General features: G+C 36.7%; 1 protein-coding gene across 3 annotated transcripts in view; it reads right to left on the bottom strand.

The window, feature by feature from the left end:
- Positions 1 to 5,579: 5,579 nt before the first annotated feature.
- LOC135714789 (phosphatidylinositol-binding clathrin assembly protein LAP-like) overlaps positions 5,580 to 22,813 on the bottom strand; it is a 123,783-nt gene continuing 106,549 nt past the window's right edge. Inside the window, exon 10 of one of the 3 annotated variants that reach the window (XM_065238157.1) lies at positions 5,580 to 6,090. In XM_065238157.1, the coding sequence (XP_065094229.1) occupies positions 5,917 to 6,090 (174 nt within the window). In that variant the 3' untranslated portion in view covers positions 5,580 to 5,916. The remainder of the gene's footprint in view (positions 6,091 to 22,813) is intronic. The other 2 variants (XM_065238158.1, XM_065238159.1) reach the window with 2 other exon arrangements.

Here is a 22,813-nt window from a genome sequence, read left to right as displayed (position 1 = left end):
TGTTGCAAAACTCAAAACCCTTCCAACAACAGTTTCCGAGTTTTTAGCTATGATTTGGTTTTCACCTCTTTTCCGCAGATGCGTAAATTGGAATTCATTGTATCCCCGGAATATCCAATCGTGTTCAAGTTCTGTTTGGTATTTTCTGAAAGAATTCCCAGATCCTTTTTTATACACCTTACATCATCATTTTTTATCGGTTGAATACAAATAACAAATCGGTTATCCATATCTTTGTACTGGTGAACGCTGAAAAAAAAAGTAAAAATATAAATATACTTATTTTTTATATACATTTAACTTATGTTCGTATAGAATTTATATTGAATAACAAGCTTACCTTAACAGAAACGAAACTTTGTATAACAGCACTGAATCACCGTCCTTCAAACTATTTCTATTTTCCACAGATAACGACTTAGACTGCTTACTGTTAGTGACTGATGAAGATATGCTTGAGTAGCTCTTTAAAATATCAGTTTTTACTACCGAAATAAATATTCTTACCAAGTGGCTAGGTATCAATGAAGAATTAGATGGTGGATGGTCTGGAACTGTGAACTGCAAAGTTTAAGGAAATGGATTGGGCTTTTCGTAAAAAAATTTTTTCAAGGTTAAACACTCACGAACAACATCTTAAAGGGGTGATAATTGCTCAAATTATGCGTTAAGTGAATTTTAACCTCAGAGTATCTCGAAAATAACAACTTTGGGCAATTATGAGCATTATGAGCTTTTTTGTTTGTTTTTTTTTTATCCCCGTAGGATTGCAATGATCGGGGTTGATGAGAAAAATGTTCAAGTGACTACGGATTAGTCTATGGTGACCAATTAAACACCGGATTCACGATCTTGATTAAACATAATCTTCTTGAAAATCTTTATGGTTCGGTAATCGCTGGTCTGTCTTTGTCTATGTCTTCTTCTCATTTCATACGTCATTTTTAATATCTGGATGTTTTCTTGTCTAATGTCATTATGTGTTTGTGTATCAGTGTGTGGGTGTGTGCGTTTGTGTGTTTGCACCAAATGATTATATTTCTTCCTCATCTCCTAGTTTTAACCGCGATAAAAAAATCGTTGCAAAAGTTCATACCATAAAATATCTAACTTACTATTCACATTTGTTGACTACTACCTCAATGTAATTTTTCATTTTATGACGATAAGTTGCTCAAAACCGCAGCCTGTAATTCCGTACCAGAATCCGCCTCCAATTTAATGTCTTTCGATCTTTTCGAAGGCGAACACTCCGCAACCTATTATTGCTAGTGATTCTGTCCAATTGTTAGGTATCCAAATTATAGTCATTCGTAAATATATTATTGAGTATATGGATAAATTATCTATTATTGAATAAATATTATTTACGATAATTACATGAAATAAATAAAATATAAACTACAAACAAAACGTGACTACTAAAATCTCAAAAAGAAATTCTCTCTGAAAGCGAAACTGACAGACCCTATGCGTAAAACACCCGCTCTCTAATCTCTTCCCGTATCCAACAAACACAAATCCCCATTACAACATCTAACGAATTCAAAACTCCGAAAATCACTCATCTATAGCAAGTGAGTGGAAGCAACCCTGCAAGCAACCATTCTTCATGATACACTTTTTCTGTCTATCTTTCTATTAGGCCTGTGGACATGTGTTGGCTTCGAAACTTCTAACCAAACTGGGAAATCTATCAGATCACAAAAACTTGAAAAAACTTTCAATGGTATTATTGATTATTTTACGCAAAAACGAGCAAGTAATATTAAATCTGTTGTATCGTATGCTAATGCCAATTGACTGTAACAAAAATAACATGCTAAAATAAAATAAAATTTTAATAAAGTGGTATGCACAATTTACTAGAAGAGCATTATTTTATTGGTGAGAAGTTTCTAATAAGCCCTCCCAGTTCCTCTGTATACAGAACAAATCTGATACTATAATCAGAATTGCTCAGTCTGCATGAAGCAGCCGATTTCATCAAGGAAGTTCTATTAACAACCAAGAATTAATCGTTTCAGGCATACTGAAGCATTAAGAAGGTGATATGTGTCACTATAGGAAATCATCATCGTTGCAAATATAAAGAAATTAAACATAACCCTTTGCTTCAGTACCGTCAACCTCCATGTCCATGGGGAGGGATGAGCATTATGAGCTTTTTTGTTGTAAATTTAATGTGTTTTAATGATAACACCATTTCTAAGACATTCTATAACTGTAGGTAGTATTTTGGAAAATAGCACTTTTTCTTTATGAGTTGCCCAGCAAACGCACATTGTCAATAAGTAGCACTTTATCTAAACTACAATTGTTGGCTCCACTAGCCAACGTTACGATGGGACAGCGGGGTACTGGATGCTCGATATTCACCAGCACCAATTTCGAACGGCTCAGAGGACCTTTCGAGGAATCATCACTGGCGCTGAACTATTTATACCCTTCAATCGTCTACTGTCCCTAAAAAGAAAAGAACTAAAGCTAAACTCTTTCAAGGCGGAACAGTAGCGAGGAACTGTGGCAAAATAGCAGCTTCAGCCAGAAACTATAGAACTACAAAGCAGTGAAAGGTCCTCCAAGCGGATACGGAATCAATCAGCAGCAGCAGTGCAGAACTCAATTTGCAACAGTTCAATTCGGCGACAAAGACGAGCAGCAGATAGCTGCACTCCCCAAGGCTCTGGTTTGAAAGAACTTCAACACTGTTTCTTTGCTGTTTCAATTTATTCTACACTGTATAGAATACAAATTACTTATATCTTATTCTTCTAGACAACACTTCCTTAAATCTAGACTAACATTTGAAAAGGGCGTAATTCCAAAATGACCATATCGAGAAAATCGCTTCTGAATTTTGTTGACCTAAAAATTAATCCTATTTCACGACTTTCCATTTTCTGGTTGATTTTATAAGCTTGACATATAGTTAATAGTGTAATCTATCATCGTGCATCACTAAAAACTCAAAAAAAGTTTTCTTTGTCGTGAAATTGAGAAGAAAACATCATACGCCCTGATAATTTCATACATGTTGTTACCCCCCAGATCTTCCTCCCTTTGAACTGCCAACACTGGTGATACGCCGTGGAAGTACACCCTCGGGATTTTTTGTTTGTTGTTCCGCCTTGGTTCTTCGTTCGCAAATTTTGTGAGAGTGGAATTACGCCCGGAGATTTTTTGGTCTGCTTTTTGTTCGTTGTTTAAACGTGAACTATCAATCGGATGCATTTCAAATGAATCGGGCGTGACTAGATACTACAGAATCAAAACATTTGGCATATTAAAACCATATAATTCGTAGTTCTGGTGCAAGGCGTAACAACCAGATTTATCATAGATTTGAAAGTTGGAAATACGCCATGTAAGAAGAAACGTTTTTGATAATTTGAATGATATTTTCTTCTACTTTTTCGTATTTACCGAGTAGTTTGTGAACTATTCTCTCTATATGTGGCAAAATATGGTTTGTTTACATTTTAGCTCTTCCGCCCCTTTCAAATGTTAGTCTAGAAATATCGTTCGTTGAAACAAAATTCGTTGCGATACAACAGCTCGTTCGATTGGTCCACCAATCAGGAACGTCGTTTGATTTGCGGTGTACAAAAAAAAGTGTTAGCTTGGGTGACCGATCTCCCGCGGTCTGTTCGGGGTTAGTGTGTGTGTGTGTTACAGAAAGGAATGAGGAAAGGGAAAGGAAATAGAATAGACGTCGTACCGGCTTTGCTTTGTAGAATGGTTGTTGAGTGACGCGATGCTAGGCGACGATGGTTAAGCCAAGAAAATTCGCTATCGTGAACAACAATATAAATATAAAAAAAATGTAATTTGAGTAGTTTAATTTTTTTTTTATAATTTTGATTTTTTTTTTTTTGTAAATAACAAAATAATTTTTTACAGTTTATATTTTTTCTTGAAAGGCACAATACTTGTCCGCAACTTCGCGCAAGACACCATCTCGATCAAACAAATCGGTCGCGAGATATATTTTTTTCTATTGATGCGTATCATTTTTGCATAGGCCCTTTTCAAGTGTTAGTCGTGTACAAAACTAGGGAACCAAATGTGTAAAATTACATTTTGGACAGTAATGAACAACTGTGTAAAATAACAAGTAATTCTATAAACATCGATCCGAAACGATTTGCGAATCTATGTGGAACTACTCAGGACCATCTTTGTCATACATCACGGGATGTTAAGCTCCGTGAGATAAAATTTACCATTAATGACACAAAAAATCCAGAAGACCAACGGATCCTAACCCGGTTAAGGATCGGACATACCAGACTTACCCACGAGTGCCTGATCAATAGAACAGACCTACCCGTATGTGAATGCTGCCGCACCGTCATAAACGTTCGACATACACTGAAATCTTTTTTACACGGTTTTTTTTACGCGGTTTTTTTACACGGTTTTTGCGATTTACACAGTACGTTTTTAACGATTTCTCGACAACGATACAATATATCGACTTGATTTCAATCACATTATCCGTTTCAAGCTATAGGTAATAAAACGACATACTTAAAAAATCACAATTTTTGGTGTAAATACAGATTTTTTTTTAAACATGTCTTTATGGACCATAGCATGCTATTATTACAAATGGCATCAAATTCAGATTTTTTTAAAAACATTTGAGCATGTAAAAAATCAAAATCTGCTCGTGCAAAATACAACATTGACCCTTCTTGTCTGCAAACAGTACTACGTAACGATGCGGAAGAAGAGAAAAAACTAATAGCCTTCCAAAGATACCAATTTGAACAATACATTTTAATTACTTATTTCGAGACATGAATGCACCATTAGATGTTAAGTGTCTATAATAAAAAATAAATAAAAATATATAAGCTTTGATATAGTTATCTGTCATTGGGGTATATATTTTATCCATTGACAAGCAATAAAAAATAAATAAAAAAAAATACAAAATCTCAATTTTTTATATCGATTTTTTGGACCACCCTAACATGGAAATGGTCATCCTAATGACAAAATAAAAAAAATACGGGTCTAATATTTTGCCATAAGGAACAAAACTACCATTTTTAACGAAATTGTGAGAACCACTATACCGTTTTGCTATGGAATGGCTGCATAGCAATATTTGTTCTTATATGACATGTTAAAGTTTTCAAGAATTATATTCCTTAGTTTATCAAAATATAATACCAGCGCGAAGTTGAAACATTAATTCAAAGTTGTAACGAATGAAACAAAAAAGGGATATAGCAAATTCAAAGGATTTTTTTTTTCGCCGGCATATTTTCGGAAATTTATCGGTAGTTATTGAATGTTTCTCAATCATTTTCGGAACGTTGCATTTAAGAATCATTGTTTTAAGGGTACGTGATGCAGTTCTCAAAAATGCAGGACTTATTATGTTAGATTTAAGGGTGCTCATCTTGCCATGGTGGCAATCTTGCCCCTTTGTACCCTACGACTGATCAATTACCGAACACATTTATATGAGCTTTTTAAATTAAACTGTAATTAAAAACTATTTTCAATCACAAATCACAACGCGTTTCAAAATTAGTTATGAATAGCAAAATTAAAGGAATTTTTCTGGTTTGAAACTTTTATTGATCTATAGACTATTGAAAATTTGAGATGAAATTATTATTAGTTGCAATTCAAACCTAGATATGAATAATATTGTCGTTATGTATTCATTCACATCTGTATGTTCAACATTCACTGACAGATATATTTTTCTTTTAACGTTTATTAAACATTTTCTTCATTTTACAATTTTACATTAACTTCATAAACGACATTCTATAAATATTAAATATACTTATCGGTTCCCTCAGTGTTATTATTTGAGAATTTTTCTGGTTAATAATTACATAGCATTCATTGTAATGAAGAAGATCATACGAACTTTATTTGTGATTATTTTTAAAGTCCTCCAAATGGGTCCAAATGTACATTTGTGTTTGCCACTGACTGTTGCTGTTGTTGGGGTTGATTCTGTACTAGCCCTGGTTGACCAAGAATCACGACTTGTTGTGGTGGTTGTGCCACGCCGGCCAATGGTTTCCCCATCATAGGTCTCATTTGTGGTATTCCTTGCTGCAGATTAGAGAATTAAACGAAGAGCAACGTGCTCGAATTATTTTTTCGCAATAACGTTGAGCTGGGACAAATCATAATAGGGTTTAGGGAGAATATTCCATCCAGAGCTACCAGCTGTATTATATATATCAGATTTATAGATACCAATTCAAACATGATAGAGAATACAAATAAACTACAGGTATTTAAAATTCAATAATAAGCTAATACAAAAAATATACAGAATTTCAAAACATATTGTAGATACAATGCAGATTTTTGAATTGTTATACAGGATAATTATTATACGTTTGTATCAATTATATACAGTCAATTTTCCCTAACTCGATATTGAGCTTTTGAAGTAGCCTGGGGCCCCTTGGGGAAGTCAAGACAAAGCTTGTATGAAAAGGTCGATTGTTTTTGGTTATATAATATGGTTAGGAAGAGATCGAGTTAGGGAGAGATCGTGTAAGGAAAAATATAATTGTACATCAAGCTCAAGGTATATTTTGATAGAAAGACAAAAAGAGCAAACAGATACAGTCCGCATCGTGCTCTCTTGCCGTGCGGATCTATTTGCTTTTAGCTGAAGGAAGTGTTACTACTACCTAAAGCTACAACAAATTTAAACAGCACTTTTCAGTGCTCAACCTGTAAAATTTCTACCTTGTTCAACTCTTATTCGTCTTCGATCCTTGTTTGGACCGTACCCGAGGTAATCCTTCTTGGATATCGATTTGGAAAATTCCTCTTCGATCCCTTAAGATTCGGATAGTAATCTGCTTGGAAGTCGATTTGGATAAAAAATTTACTGCCGCCATTTTTAAAAATTTACTGCCGCCATTTTTAAAAATTTACTAAGCGCAAATAAAAAGGGCAAACTCTTGATCCTCCTTATGATGAAATTAATTTAAGCAATCAATTTGATTTGCTCACGGATGATGAGAATGATCCATCATCCAAGAAAAATTCTAGTAAACTTTCCCGGCTTAATGCCAAGAAGGAAAAGATTCCCTCTATTGTGATAACCACTTCCGATTTCCATGCTCTTCGCATGGAACTTTTGAACTTCGTGAAAGTTAAGTTTTCACTACAAATTGGACGTCGGGATGAATGCCGTGTTGGCCAAGGTGAAACCTTGGACGGATATAAATGTCTTCTCAAGTATCTTACTGAGAAGCAACACAATTTTTTTTACTTACGTCACCAAAACTGAACGTGTATTCTAGGTTGTCATGAAAGAACTGCCCAGTGGTGAATCCCTGGATCAGATCAAAGATGAACTGGCAAAATTACTTGGAGTTTAGCCACTTCAAGTAATCAAAATGAAAATGAAATCCCGCCCTGGCGATTCTAATGATTTTTATTTAGTTCACTTCAACTCTACACACAAAGAACAAAAATTGTTCCTATCAAAATAATGAAACTTCAATTTAAAAGTTTCTCCAATTTCGTAGTTTTAACAACGAAAATATACAAAATCAAAACATTAAAAGTGTTTCTTTCAATTTCAACTTGTAATTTCAAAAGTTATTTTTTTTTAAATAAAAGTCGCAGATCTTTCAAAATTTCCTCGTCATTGCGAAGATTTTGGCATCACTTGACCTTCGTTTGCCTCTAAATTTGAAAGCGTGAAAAATAAACCATATTACTGTGTCTTCTACGTTTCCACATTACTCTTCCGTCGGTATCTCTTTCGAACTGAAATCGGTTCCCAAAAAGTGGTACGCCACCGCTAATTCATTTTCATCGGATTGCAGGTGATCGTCAAAGCAGCCAACGGAGGGAAGCAAACATAGATGAAACATAAACTCTATCATAACATGGAGGCAATGATGGCGTGCTGGAATTGACGGTAATTTGGTATAATTTTCAATGAATTTCATATTGTTCTAATTGAGATGTTTTAATTTTCAGGAGCCTCAGTCTTGCCAGAAAGGAAGGTTACTCCCACCTCGACTCCCACCCCGATCAAGATGCCACTTTCATTCAAGTACCCCCACACCGAGTCCGTCAGGAGCAAATTATTCCAGCTTTGATCAACAATCTGTAAAATAATACAATTCATACTGTAAAAGCATCGCGAGCGTCACTTCTGCTGCTTTGAAAATAAATTAGAATAAAAGGAATTTCTCTGGTTATTTCTTTTGAAAAATAAATGTAATTGATTTAAAATTAATTTACATTTAAGATAAAAACGTATGTAATTGCGATTAAAATGCTTATCATTTGAATTAAAATTTGTTACACGTCAATTTAAAAACTATAGGTTTTCAGTTTGACAGTTCTACAATTCGATTTGAAAGTTTCAACTTTTAAAAGTTGAATTGACAGTTAGTTAGGGGACTTTAGTTTTGAATGCTAAATACCAAAAAGAACCAACGCTAACTTTTAATTTTACCAATGGTTTTTTTTTTAATTATTAACGATTATTTTTTGTGTGTAGTGAACTAAACAATCTTAAGGCCTTAGAAAAAGCTAGCCTTATGCTCCATGTCCGAGTGAAATGGGAACACTTCAGGAAGACTGGAGGAAATTTCCAAAACATCACCCAGTGCCGTAAATGCCAGGCATGGGGTCATGGAACTAAAAATTGCTACATGCCAGCTAAATGCATGAATTGTGGTGATTCCTCTCACGCAAAGGACAACTGTCCTGTGAAGGAAGATCCTAAGAAATTTAACTGTTCAAATTGTGGTGAAAACCACAAATCCAATTTTTGGGAATGTAAGACTCGCAAAGCGATCCTACAATCTCGTTCTAAGGGACAGGTAGGAAACGCTCCACCCTCCCGACCAAGTACAAATTCCTCTGCTGTTAACAAGGGTCAGCGAGGAACAAATTCTATATTCGTACCCGTAGGTACAAATATCACCCCTGCTTCAAATTTGTCATCTATACCTACTCCCCTCGCTGCTAACAATGTTCAGCGAGTCAATGGAGCTACCAATGCTGCTATTGCAACGGGTAGAAATAAAAATTCTAACCAACGTAATTCTAACGGACATTTTGAACATTTTGACTCAGGAACATTACTGCTTCTAAAATGGACTTTTTACAGAAATCATTAATTGACATGATTACTGATATGCTTAAATCTAACTCCATGTTTGATGCTATTCAAACTGGAGTAAAATTTGCAAACAATATTGTCATGACTTTGAAATTCAGTAATTGATTTTTGGCATTATATATTCTCATATATTCTAAATTGGAATGCTCGATTTCTTAAAGATAATGAAGACGAGTTATAATTGAAACGTTCCTTAAACCTGACCATAAGGTTAAGAGGGACGCAAATTATTCCATTCATAGAAATGATCGTCTTTATGGACCCTGTGGTGGCGTTGGGAGGAAGAGGTTCTAGGGAAGATAATATTAGCCTCCCACTCCGAGTTCAGATTGACGGTGACGAAATCAAGGTGGTCGACGAGTTCGTGTATTTGGGCTCACTGGTGACCGAATCGTGCCTACTTTGGACTCCGGAGGACGCTTCCGTCGAATACAATTCGCCGCCGCACGAAATTGACTATATGCAAGGCGCAGATGCTCCTCTACGGCCACGAGACATGGACTATGCTCGAGAAGGAGTAACGTGCTCTTGGTGTTTTTGAATGGCAGGTGTTGTGGATCATCTACGGTGGAGTGCAGATGGAGGAGGTAAATGAACCATGAATTTCACCAGCTGCTGGGAGAACCATCCATCGTTCGCACTCTCTCTGAATGTCAGTTGCAACCAGGGATGTGCCAATATCTACACATAAAATTCTTTCTTCATTTGAAACCAAAGTGTTTGAAACTTTGGGTGTTTCTATTGAAACAAAAATTGGACAACTTTCGTTTATAGCTGCCTGTTTGCCATTCCAATGCGTAGGCCAGCAAAAGAATTTTTTCAAGGGTGACCTTCAGAAACTTACCCGTCATATGTCTAAATTCTTCATTATTGGTGATTTTAATGCAAAACGCCGCTCATGGAATAATGCTTAAAGCAATTCCAATGGTAATATTCTGTTTGATGATTGTTCTGCAGATTATTACTCTATTCTATATTCTAAGCCCAACATGCTTTTCTTCAGCAAGAAATCCTTCAACTATTTATTTGGTCTTAACTAATTCATGTCAACTTTGTAGCCAATTGGTTACCCATGCTCTTCGGTTCTGATCACCTTCCAGTAACTTTTGAAATATCCCAAGAAACAATTTGTAATCCCAACAGCTCTACTTTCAATTACCATAGAGCTGATTGGGAGCAATATCGAACATTTATGGAATATAACTTCGATCCAAACATTCCGTTGCATACCAAAGATGAAATTAATTTTGCTCTTGAATCTCTGATTACTTTTATAGTTGAAGCAAGAACTGCCTCAGTACCAAAATGCGAGGTAAAATTCGATTCAATTATAATAGACGACGATCTTCAGCTGTTGATCCGTCATAAAAATGTCCGTAAGAAACAATATCAACAAGAACACGCGATTCTGCCATGAAAGTAATCTGGCGGTATTTGTAAAAAGAAATTAAAAAGCGATTCTCTGCCCTGAGTAACAAAACTTTTGAAAATAATGTTTCTAAATTAGACCCGAGTTTAAAACCCTTTTGGAAACTCACAAAAATTTTGAAAAAACCTCAAAAGCCTATTCCAGCACTTAAAGAAGGTGGTTAAATTACGATCACAAATTTGGAAAAAAAAAGCTCAGAAGCTTGCTAAGCAATTCGAGAGTTCCCATAATTTCAGTTTTGGTTTTACTAGTCCTATTGAGAATCAGGTTTCTCTTAATTATCTGAATATTTTCTCTTGGGAAAATATTTTTGATGATTCCGGACGGAGTAAGGTCTATAACTAAAAAGTTTCATAATATGAAAGCTCCAGGTGATGATGGAATTTTCTATATTCTCATAAAAAATAACTCCCAGAGAGTAACTTGTCTTTCTTAGTAAAATTATTTAACAGATGTTTTGATTTGGCATAGGTACTTTCCTGATAAATGGAAAAATGCAAAAGTTGTTCCAATTTTGAAGCCGGATAAAAATCCAGCTGAAGCTTCTAGCTACCGTCCAATAAGTTTGATTTCTTCAATAAGTAAACTTTTTGAAAAGATAATTTTAAATAGAATGATGCTTCACATCAATACGAACTCAATTTGTGCAGATGAGCAGTTTGGATTTCGCCATGGGCATTCAACTACTCATCAACTCTTAAGAGTTACCAATTTAATTCATTCAAACAAATCTGAAGGCTACTCAACTGGAATTGCTCTTCTAGACATAGAAAAAGCATTCAACAGTGTTTGGCATGAAGGTTTGATTGCTAAATTGAAAAAGTTGAATTTTCCACTTTATATTATGAAATAAGTTCAAAATTATTTAACTGACAGAACGCTGCAGGTAAATTATCAAAATTCCGAATCTAATCGACTACCTGTTAGAGTAGGAGTTCCTCAGGGTAGCATTCTTGGACCTATATTGTATAACATTTTCACTTCGGACCTCCCTCATTTGCTTCAGGGTTGCCACAAATCTTTGCTCGCCGATGACACAGGCATTTCCGCTAAAGGAAGAAGTCTTCGTGTTATTTGCAGCAGACTGTAAAAAAGTTTAGATATTTTACCTTCTTATTTACAAAAATGGAAGATTTCTCCCAACGCTTCCAAAAATCAACTTATAATATTTCCACATAAGCCTAGAGTTTCCTTTTTGAAACCTAGTAGTAGTGACATAGTCAATATTAACGGAGTTCCAATTTCCTGGTCAAACCAAGTGAAATATCTTGGATTAGTACTTGACCAAAAATTAAATTTTAAAGATCACATTGAGGGCATTCAAGCCAAATGTAACAAATATATAAAATGTTTGTATCCTCTTATAAACAGGACATCCAAACTTTGCCTGACGAATAAACTTCTAATATTTAAACAAGTTTTAGACCGGCCATGCTTTACGCTGTGCCAATATGGTCTAGTTGGAAAGGAAAAAAGCACTTCAAAGGATTCAGAACAAAGTTCTGAAGATGATATTGAAGTTGCCTTCCTGGTACAGTACTACCGAGGTACATAGAATTTCGAATGTTGAGACTTTAGAACAAATGTCCAACAAAATAATTAATAATTTCAGGCAAAAATCGTTGCAATCCTCAATTGCAACGATTAATTCCCTTTATACTTAGATAAGATTTAGTTTTAGTTTTTAGTTTTAAGATATCAATTGTTACACTGACATGCAGGTTTAAAAAAAACCTGTTCAAATTACTGAATTGCCAAGGCAGGAACAATGTAAAAACACCTAGATATATAGTTACAATACGACAGACACACCACTAGCCACCACGAAGCAACCCGTCAGCAACTTGGACCTAGCAACCGACGGCTACCATCGGTAACCGTCAGCAGAAAGTTTGGACCCAGCAACCACCAGCCACCATCGACAGCCCAGTCAGCAGGAAACCTGGACTTCAACCCGATCGTACGACGTTCCACATAGGCAGGCCGGTAGTATATAGTAAATAGCATAGTAAGCAATGAGTAGGTTTTAAATAGGGATAATTCCAATTGATCGAGCAGTCTTTAGTTAGAAGTGATAGAGTAGAGTTTGATTTGTAAAACTTAATTAGTGAAATAAATCTTTTTTTATGTTCCCCTAAGGAACAAACTCGTAATTGGCGCAGTCGAGTAGGCCTTGAGAAAAGGAAGATTAGAACAGTGGTTATTCATGAAGTGAAAAGTGAATTTTAGTGATTCCGCGTAAAAGCATCGTTAGCTGAAGGCAGCCGCCGCTAAATCGAGTTGAGGATCCCCCTTCTAATCACCTGCAGAGTATTGCCAACGTTTCTCCTGGGCCAACGCTCACGACAGCAAAACCGTATTTTATTTTGACTTTGTGTACATACGTCCCCATAGAGCACTACAAGATAGACTCCATGGGTAGAAAATCGTAGCAACAATTTGAAAAACATTGTTACGTCTCTAAAGAACACTACAAGATTCTTTAGGTAGTCAGAGTGCACTACAAGATAGACACTTTGAAAATTAAAAAAAAATTACAAAAAAAGAAACCTTTCTAGGCCTATCACGAGAAGTGAATGCCGAAAGTTCCAAAAAATTCAAAGTTTTTAACTTTGAAAAAAGCCAAAAATCTATTTATTCAAGGCAAACAATCTGATACCGAAGAAAGTTTCAATCAGACGTATCTCTGAAAACAGCACTTCCTCTTTTGGACAAGTTAAATATCAATTGTAACGAAAGTAACCAGTCTACCATGGACCAACTAAATGTTCAATTACAACAAATTTTAGCTAACATACAACAAATTTCTGAGCGGCAGAGCCAGCAAGACCAGCGCTTCAATGAGCTGAGCTTGAAAGTGAACGCCGCTACGGTACAAACAAATACAAACGCCGTTTCACCACCTGTAACAGCGAACAATTTCGAAAACCTTTTTAGAATACCTGACCCTATAAAGTCGTTGCCCACATACGACGGTAATAGGAGACAACTGTCAGCTTGGCTAGCGACAGCAAAAAATACATTAGAGGCATTCCATCCTCACGTTTCAGAGACACAGTTTAGAATGTACATCACAGCGGTGTTGAATAAAATATAGGGTAAAGCTAAAGATATACTTTGTCTTGCTGGAAACCCACAAGATTTCAACGAGGTGTCAGAATTCCTCACAAATGCAATTGGCGACAGGCAAGAGCTGTCGACCTACAAGTGCCAACTATGGCAAAATAAAATTAATGAACACACAACGATCCACAGATACTTCCAGAGAACGAAGGAACTTGTGCATAGTATAGAAATTTTGGCGAAACAAAATCCCAGGTATCAGAACAATTGGGACGCTATATGCTACTTTATTGATGAAGACGCATTAGCAGCATTTATCGCAGGGCTACGTGACCCGTATTTTGGCCACGTCCAAGCGGCTAGACCAAAGGACATTGAGGACGCATATGCATTTTTATGCAAATTTAAGTCGCAACAGATCACTGCTAATAGGATGGAAAACCTGAAAGCAAACCTGAAAATAAGTTTTTTACTAAGGCCAACAAACAAAATTTCCAAAAAAATGACAACAAAACTTCGGAAAATACTAATAACAATGCCAATGATAATGTAAGGGAGAGAGCAAAAAACCTTCCCATTGAAAGAATGGAGGTGGACCCATCCATTCGCAGCAGGTTAACATTGAACACTAAAAAATATGTAAACAATAACGAAGTAAATAATGATTCAAGCTCGACGGAATCTGATGATGAAAATGAAGTAAATTTTTGCCAAGCTATTCAAACAACTCTGGAAACATAAATTTTCTACCATATCTTTTATCAAATACAGGAATAAAACTTCTTTTGGATACAGGTGCGAATAAGAACCTCATTCGAACTGGAATTCTTAAAAATACAAAAAATACTAAGCCGGTCACCATCAAAAATATAACCGGTACACATACTATAAACCGCAAAGGAAAATTCAATTTCTTAGGGCATAATATCCCCGTTCAAAAAATTTACGAAATTTCCTTTCACACCTTTTTTGACGGAATCATAGGTTCCGAATTTCTGGCAAAAACGAATTCCATAATTAATTACGAAGACGAAACAGTAAAAATTAGTGAAGTAGTCATACCATTCAAAAATACTTCCCTACCAACCCTACAAAAACGTATAATCACATTGTTACAATTTCAACAGAAAACAATGGCGATTGGTACGTACCACAATTTTCAAAATGGGATAAAAACAAACCCAGACAAAATAAAGAAAATTTTAGAATTGGAATTACCCACATCCCAGAAACAAATTAAACAGTTTTTAGGGTTAACAGGTTATTATAGAAGATTTATAGAGGACTATTCCAAAATCACTAAACCTCTTACAAAGTATTTAAAAAAGGAACGGATATAAATTTGAATGACCAAGAATACAATGAATCCTTTTCAAAATTAAAAAAAATAATCGCCTCAGATCAGATACTAGCATACCCTGATTTTGAACTACCGTTCATTCTTACCACCGATGCGAGCAACTATGCTCTAGGCGCGGTATTATCCCAAAAACAGGATGGATTAGAGAGACCAATAGCATTCGCCAGTCGAACGCTCAACAGCACTGAAACCAATTATTGCACAACCGAAAAGGCAGCATTAGCGATAATGTGGGCTATTAACAAATTCAGGCCATACCTTGTTGGCAATAAATTTACATTAATAACTGACAATAAACCACTCATTTAAATAAAAAATTCCAAGAAAAATTTAAAATTAATTAACTGGAGCTTGGAATTAGAAAACTACGACTATGATGTAGTTTACAGATCAGGGAAAACAAATGTAGTCGCCGATGCATTGAGCCGCAAAATAGATACAAATGCAAATGAGACAGACAACGAATCAACAGATACAATTCACTCTGCAAATACATCCGAAGATTTCTTCATTCACTTTACAGAAAAACCCATTAACAATTACCGAAATCAAATCATTTTTAGACATGCAACATTCAACAGTGTTTTAACAGAAAACCCATTTCCAAACTTCAGGAGAATTATTATATGCTCAACATCATATGATTCGGAGAAAATAGCTTCTAGTCTTAAAGAATATAGTTCAGGAAATCAAACTGCAATCCACGCACCCGAAAACCTTCTTCAACTAATACAAGAAGTGCATAGGGAACACTTTTCTCAATCAAAATCACATTTTGTAATAACCCAAAATATGATCGAAGACGTTACATCCATAGAGAGGCAAGATTTGATAGTTCGTACAGAACACGAGCGAGCACACCGAGGAATATCAGAAATGGAAAATCATATAAAAAGGTCTTACTTTTTTTCCAAAAATGACCAACAAAATTAGACAAGTAGTAAACACCTGCTCTATTTGTGCCAAACATAAATATGAACGTAAACCTTACAATATAAAAATTTCTCCCCGACCAGTTGAAACAGCACCTTTTGACAGAGTCCACATGGATATTTTTGGAATCGACAAACAAAATTACTTGGCACTAATTTGCGCTTTCTCTAAACATCTACAAATAATAGAAATACCATCCAGAAATTTAACAGACATCCAAAATGCCCTCTCACAATATATTCGAAATTTCGGAGCTCCTAAGAAAATTATATGTGACCACGAAGCCGCATTTACAAGCCTTCAACTAAAAACTTTTCTAACTAATCTAGGTACAGACATAGAGTTTGCCTCTTCTTCAGAGTCAAACGGCCAAATTGAAAAGACACACAGCACCATAATTGAATTATTTAACACCAACAAACACAAATTTAATGAAATGAGGTCACCCGAAATCATAGCCATAGTAACAGCACTTTACAATAGTTCAGTACACTCGGCAACGTCATTCACACCTAATGAAATAGTTTTTAACCAACGAAATAATGTAAACCCAAAACAAATTGCCGAAGAAGCCAGAGACTTGTACATAAAAGTCTCGAACCAATTGAATAAATCCGCTAACAAAATGACCAAATATAATTCAAAGAAAGAAGCTCCTCCAAACATAGACGTAAACAAGGATATTTACATCCAAAAAATAACTAGAAAAAAACTGGACCCTAGATTTACAGAAACCAAATGTTTAAAGAATAATGAGAAGATCTCTCTGGTTCTGAAAAAGGGAGGAAAATAATATGTTAATTTTGTTTTCTAATACGCTTGATTTTATTTTTGTTTCTTTTGACGTTTCTTTTAATTCCTACAGATCGTAGGAATTAAGAGAAACGTCAAAAGAAACAAAAATAAAATCAAGCGTATTAGAAAACAAAATTAACATATTATTTTCCTCCCTTTTCCAGAACCAAATAAGTGGCCATCCGAGGAAAGGAGTACAGATTTAAAATAATTCTAACCAAATATCTTCTCGAATTTCAGCGTCTTTGTAAATAATTTGAATGAAAATAATTAATTAGTAAACCCTCTCGTTTCAGTACTCCACCAAGTGACTAAATCCAGTTGGGGTATCCTAACAAGCAAAACAAAATACGGATAGCAAAATAACAATAACTCTTAAGAAGCTTAGATTCAACACTGCTCGATAAAGATGATTAGAATAATATTTCTCTTTGTTTTCATTTTAGGGAGCATCTCAAAAGCTCAAGAATTAGAAATAACAAATTTAAACAAACAACCAATTTTGATTTTGAAATCCAGTACATGCAAAATTCAATTAGGCAGCATTAGCATTATTCACCCTATAAATATAACCAACTTAGAGACTACTGTTAACTATTTAACCATTCTAGCATACACAAAAATTAATAATCATTTATCAGACATTGTTAAGCTTAAAATAAAACTATTGTATTCTAATTTCATTCAGTTTACCACTAAAACATCGCAGTGTTAGAAGCCTGAACCTAATTGGAACAACCTGGAAATGGATCAGCGGAAGCCCGGATGCGGAAGATCTGCACATCATAAACACAACCATGAATAACCTGATAGAAAACAACAACCAACAATACAAGATTAACGAACAGCTCGGGAACAAACTACAATCCCTAACAAATGCAGTAAACAAGGTAATTGAGAGTAAAAATGAGAATGCAATCATTTTAAATTAAATCGAGACCATCACCACAATTATGAACATAGACTTGATTAACAAAATTTTGGAGGAGGTACAGGAAGCGATCTTATGGACAAAAGTATCAGTTACTAACAACAAGTTTCTCTCAGCACACGAGATCAACATTATAAAAGTATTACTAGAAGACCAAGGAATTCACGTAGACCTACCAAGCGAAGCACTCAACTTAGTTCAACCAGAAATAGCCGTCAACAGGGAGACATTATTATACATCCTACGAGTACCACAACTAGAGAAGGAAGAATCAACCATACTACAAGTACACCCACTCAAAAACAACAATTCTATGATAAAACACTACCCCACACACCTCATCAAAAGCAAAAACGGACTATTTACAACAAGTAAACCAAACGAATACGTCCAACATAGCAGTAACATAAGTAAGTACTCAGATAAATGCATATCCAACTTAATTTTGGACAAGAAAAGCTACTGTACAACCAGACAAGATAACAAAACAGAAGCACGTCAACCTATTATTGATTAATAACGCAAAATCAGACACATTAAAATCTGATTGCGGCCCTGATGATCGAGTACTTAATGGTAACCTTCTAATATAATTTTCCAACTGCAACATAACTTTTGGAAATCTACAGTTTGTGTCTCTGAATGAGACCGTTCAACTATCCATAATACAAGGCGCTATTGCACAATGTATTAACCCATCATCAACTAGAAGAAGAGGATCTAACGTATCTGAACAACAAAACCATAACCAACAGAAGGATGATCAACCATGTCTACCTGAAGCAGTTCACCAATCAACTCTGGAACTGGAGTCTACTAGGAGGAATATCGCTCTCAACAATCTTAACCGTAACCATAGCCATTTTTGCTCTCATACATTACAGACAAAGTGTTCGTTGCATCATTACCAATCTTACCACAAAGAAGGAAACCAAAGTTGTATCATCCTCAGATAACTCAAACGAAGACGCGTGAGGTCACGCTTTTTCTACCCCCCGGAGGAGTTACAATACGACAGACACACCACTAGCCACCACGAAGCAACTATAGTCGCTATATTTATAGTCTAGCGGATAGAATCTCGGGAACTAATTGAGCTGTCAAATAGCGGAACCAATCGAACAAATCACGACCAACAACAGAAAGTAGTGCATCAGCTATTGTGAACAAAACTTTGGAAACCCTTTTCTCGTGATTCAAGGCTCGCCTACGCCAACTAACACCATCTTTGTGTTGGGGAAGGTTTCCCCTACCCGATGATGCTGGTAATTTGCGTTCGATTGGCGAGGAAAGAATAATCAACGTTTTGTTTATAAAATTTGATAGTACCTTTTCAATTGTTGGTATACAATATATTGAATTGGATCCGCTTTTTGATAGATCGGAGTTCTATCCGCCAGACTATAAATATAGCGACTATAGAAGCAACCCGTCAGCAACTTGGACCTAGCAACCGACGGCTACCATCGGTAACCGTCAGCAGAAAGTTTGGACCCAGCAACCACCAGCCACCATCGACAGCCCAGTCAGCAGGAAACCTGGACTTCAACCCGATCGTACGACGTTCCACATAGGCAGGCCGGTAGTATATAGTAAATAGCATAGTAAGCAATGAGTAGGTTTTAAATAAGGATAATTCCAATTGATCGAGCAGTCTTTAGTTAGAAGTGATAGAGTAGAGTTTGATTTGTAAAACTTAATTAGTGAAATAAATCTTTATTTTTTAAGTTCCCCTAAGGAACGAACTCGTAATTATATATCATAACAATTAAGGCTGGTAAGTTACTGTAGTAACTGGAGCACATAGGTTAAAATGAAATGTAATTTATTTTGAATTTGTAACAAATAAAGAGTAAGGGGCCTCCCTTAGCTCAGTCGATAAAGGCGCATCTACAAAGCAAGACCATGCTGTAGGTGGCTGGGTTCGATTCCCGGTCCGGGCTAGGAATTTTTCGGGTTCGAAAATTTCTCGACTTTCCTGGGCATAGAAGTATGATTGGACTTGCCACACAATTATACCAATGCAAAAATGGTACAGGCATCGAAAGCTCACAATTAATAACTGTGGAAGTGCATCTAGAACACTAAGTTGAGAGCACGCAATAAGCTAATATGCGATATGCAATAAGCTTTAAATGCGAAGAAGAAGAAGAAGAAGAAAGAGTAAAAAACAAAACAAAAAGCAAACAGATACAACTACATCAGCATGAAACAGTCCAAGGGCAAATTCTGATTAGTCAGCTGTATAATGGCCGTTTGATCGAGACAAATGGTCAAGAGAAAGGGGTGTACCTTAAAATTAGCAACCTGCAATTCTAAACTTGCATGTGAATGTGCTATGTCACTTTAATTTGTCAGTCGAAACAAAATGAACCTATAAGGCCACTACGGAATACAAGGGAATGGACGACACGTTAACAAGACTTGGATCATCTCAATATTTAATAGGACCAGAACCATACCAAATAAGAATGCTAAGATGAAACAGTTGGAAGAAAAAACATCCTCTGGATCACCAAAACAGTACAGATCGACTGGAGGGACCACTCACACCTAAGGAAATTAACTACGCTTGCTTGGAGCTGGCACGAGCAGCTCAACACGATTGTTTCAAGAAGGAAATTGGTTGTCTGACCAAATACACACCACTTTCAGGCAATAGCAAGCTCAAGTCTTTGTTTCCTTTCATCGATGCTGATGGCACACAGGGCCAACTTTGATGATAGCAACACTAAACCAGAGATATTGAAGCAGTTTGAGACTTATCCACAAGCGTGAAATCTGATCTGACCACGGATCAAACTTTGTAGGTGCAAATCGAAACATCCGGCAACACCTGCAATTTAACCAAGCTGTGAGTCAGTACCTACTGAACTTGAAGGTGAAATGGACGTTCATCACTCCATGACTCCATCCGCCCTCCATATAGAGGAATTTGCGTGGTTGCGGTGAAGATTATGAAGAAGCATCTCCGAGTGGTGCTAGAGAACACAAGTCGGACATACGAGGCATGTTTGAATTCGCGTCCTTTGTGCCAGTTTTCGACATCGACTGACTCCTCCGAGGCCCTCACGCCAGCACACTTCATCATCAATCAGCCACTCAACTTGCTGTCATAACCAGATGTCTTGCCACACTTCAACCTCGGAACAGGTGACAAGCAGTACAGCATAATATGGATGCGGGACAACTGGTACTAATCAAGAACGATAACTCGCCACCTGCGGCATGGGAGCTTGCAAGGATTGTCGCTGCCCATCCATATCAATATGGGGTTGTTCGCACCGTCACTGTACGCAAGGTTGCAAACACTCATTTCAGCTAAAACAATGTTTTTTTTTTAATTATGAAATAATTAGATGCCATGATCATATTTTGAATTGGTAGGATACAAGAAGAGGTTGCAACGAATGTGTTTGACATATTGAACTTGTTTATTTCACTTCATGAGAGTCACGATCAGCGATTTTCAACACACTCACTCACTCACTCACTCATCGATCAGTAAATCGCTGATTGTGACTTATAGAAAGCAAAATTTACAGGTTTTATGTTTCAAACGCATACTTTGTAACCTCTTCTTGTAAGTTACAAGTAAAACATGCCATCATACCATCTTTTGGTTTTATTATTCCGAAAAACATTATTTTAGCTGAAATGAGTATTTGCAACCTTGACTGTACGTCATGGAGTGAAGGAGTGCCAAAGAGCGGTGCACAAGCTTGTTCCGCTCCCAATGGTTAAGGCATCCCAATTGATCGTCAGCTAAAATAGTTCATTTTCATTTTCAATTAAGTTCACCGTGTTTATTGCGTTCCGCCTGCTCTTTCCCGAAATCACGTACCTTAGATGAACTCCCGCTTATTGCTTATGGGTATAAAAGTCCACTCGACAGATGTTGCAGACTATTCAATAATGTGTGTGATCATTTTGACTTTAATATTAGAAGACTAGTTTCTAAGAATAGAATTCAGACTCGTTATTTTTTCTTCTTCTTTATATTTCAAACTTATTGCTTATCGCATATTAGCTAATTGTGTGCTCTTTACTTAGTGTTCAAGATACACTTCCACAGTTATTAATCGAGAGCTTTCGATGTCTGTACCTTTTTTGGTTTAGTATAATTGTGTGGGAAATACAATCATACTCTATGCCCATGGAAGTCGAGAATTGTTCCAATTTGAAAATATCCTAGACCGGACCGGGAATCGTTTGTGTGGCTCTAATGCCAAAGATGATGAGGGCTACAAATGGTGAATTGACAACCTGGGAAGAGCGTTTTTCCTATCTCTGGTCCTCACAAGTTCCTACCTCACACCTCCCCGTGGTGTAGCCTGGGCAATGTTGTCCTTCTGACAATATCAAAGTGAGGGGGTGCGACGCGAACACTGGCGCGGTAACCATAACACGGCGATCGAGGAAATGCTTCGTCAACCCGCAGGAGTGCCAACCGGCACATTAGGATCGACGCCAGTAAGATTCTTATTACGGTATACTAGATACGGCATGGAACTATGGACACGACACGGCACAATGGATTGGATACCACGCTACAGGGCTGACAGTCGTGCTATTCTGCTCCCTAAGTAAAGAAGGGTGACACCTTCTTGAAATGGCGAGTGGGCTAATAGTGCGGCTGCCCCCGTCCCGGTAAAACCTTGGCAGGCCTCCGGATACGTTCAAAACTCGTCACCAATTGGTGATTGGTGAGTAGTAGACTCAGATGTAACATTCCTGACTTACGCCGATCTGGCCCTGAACACGGCCCCCATGAAGGACCGTGTCAACCCTAGCATGGCCTCCCTGCTTGCATAGATAACCATGGGATCACGATAGGCGACTACATACAACGAGTGGAGATAGCGGCCCGGAGGGGGGACCCAACAGAATGGAGAAAAACGGAGAAAAAAACAAAAAAGAAAAAAATGAGAAAACCCAAAAAAATATGAAGGACGACGGCAGCAGTAAGCCCCAAGGTGAGCAGCAAGGACACCAAGGAGAGCTAGGTCTTATGCTAAGCCAGGTTTTCACACCGAAATCCAGCAGTAGCACACCCCAAGAAGGATTGCAGCTTGGGAAGACCAAATTGATGGAGGTCAGGAGGAGGATCAATGAACTCCATGACTTCATCAAGGATAAGAGCAACGTCCACAA

This window comes from Ochlerotatus camptorhynchus, unplaced genomic scaffold (assembly GCF_037179485.1).
Source record: "Ochlerotatus camptorhynchus isolate MF236.1 unplaced genomic scaffold, CSIRO-AGI_Acam_v1.1 ptg000724l, whole genome shotgun sequence".
NCBI classification, from domain to species: domain Eukaryota; kingdom Metazoa; phylum Arthropoda; class Insecta; order Diptera; family Culicidae; genus Ochlerotatus; species Ochlerotatus camptorhynchus.
This window is presented reverse-complemented; position numbering and strand designations above follow the sequence as displayed.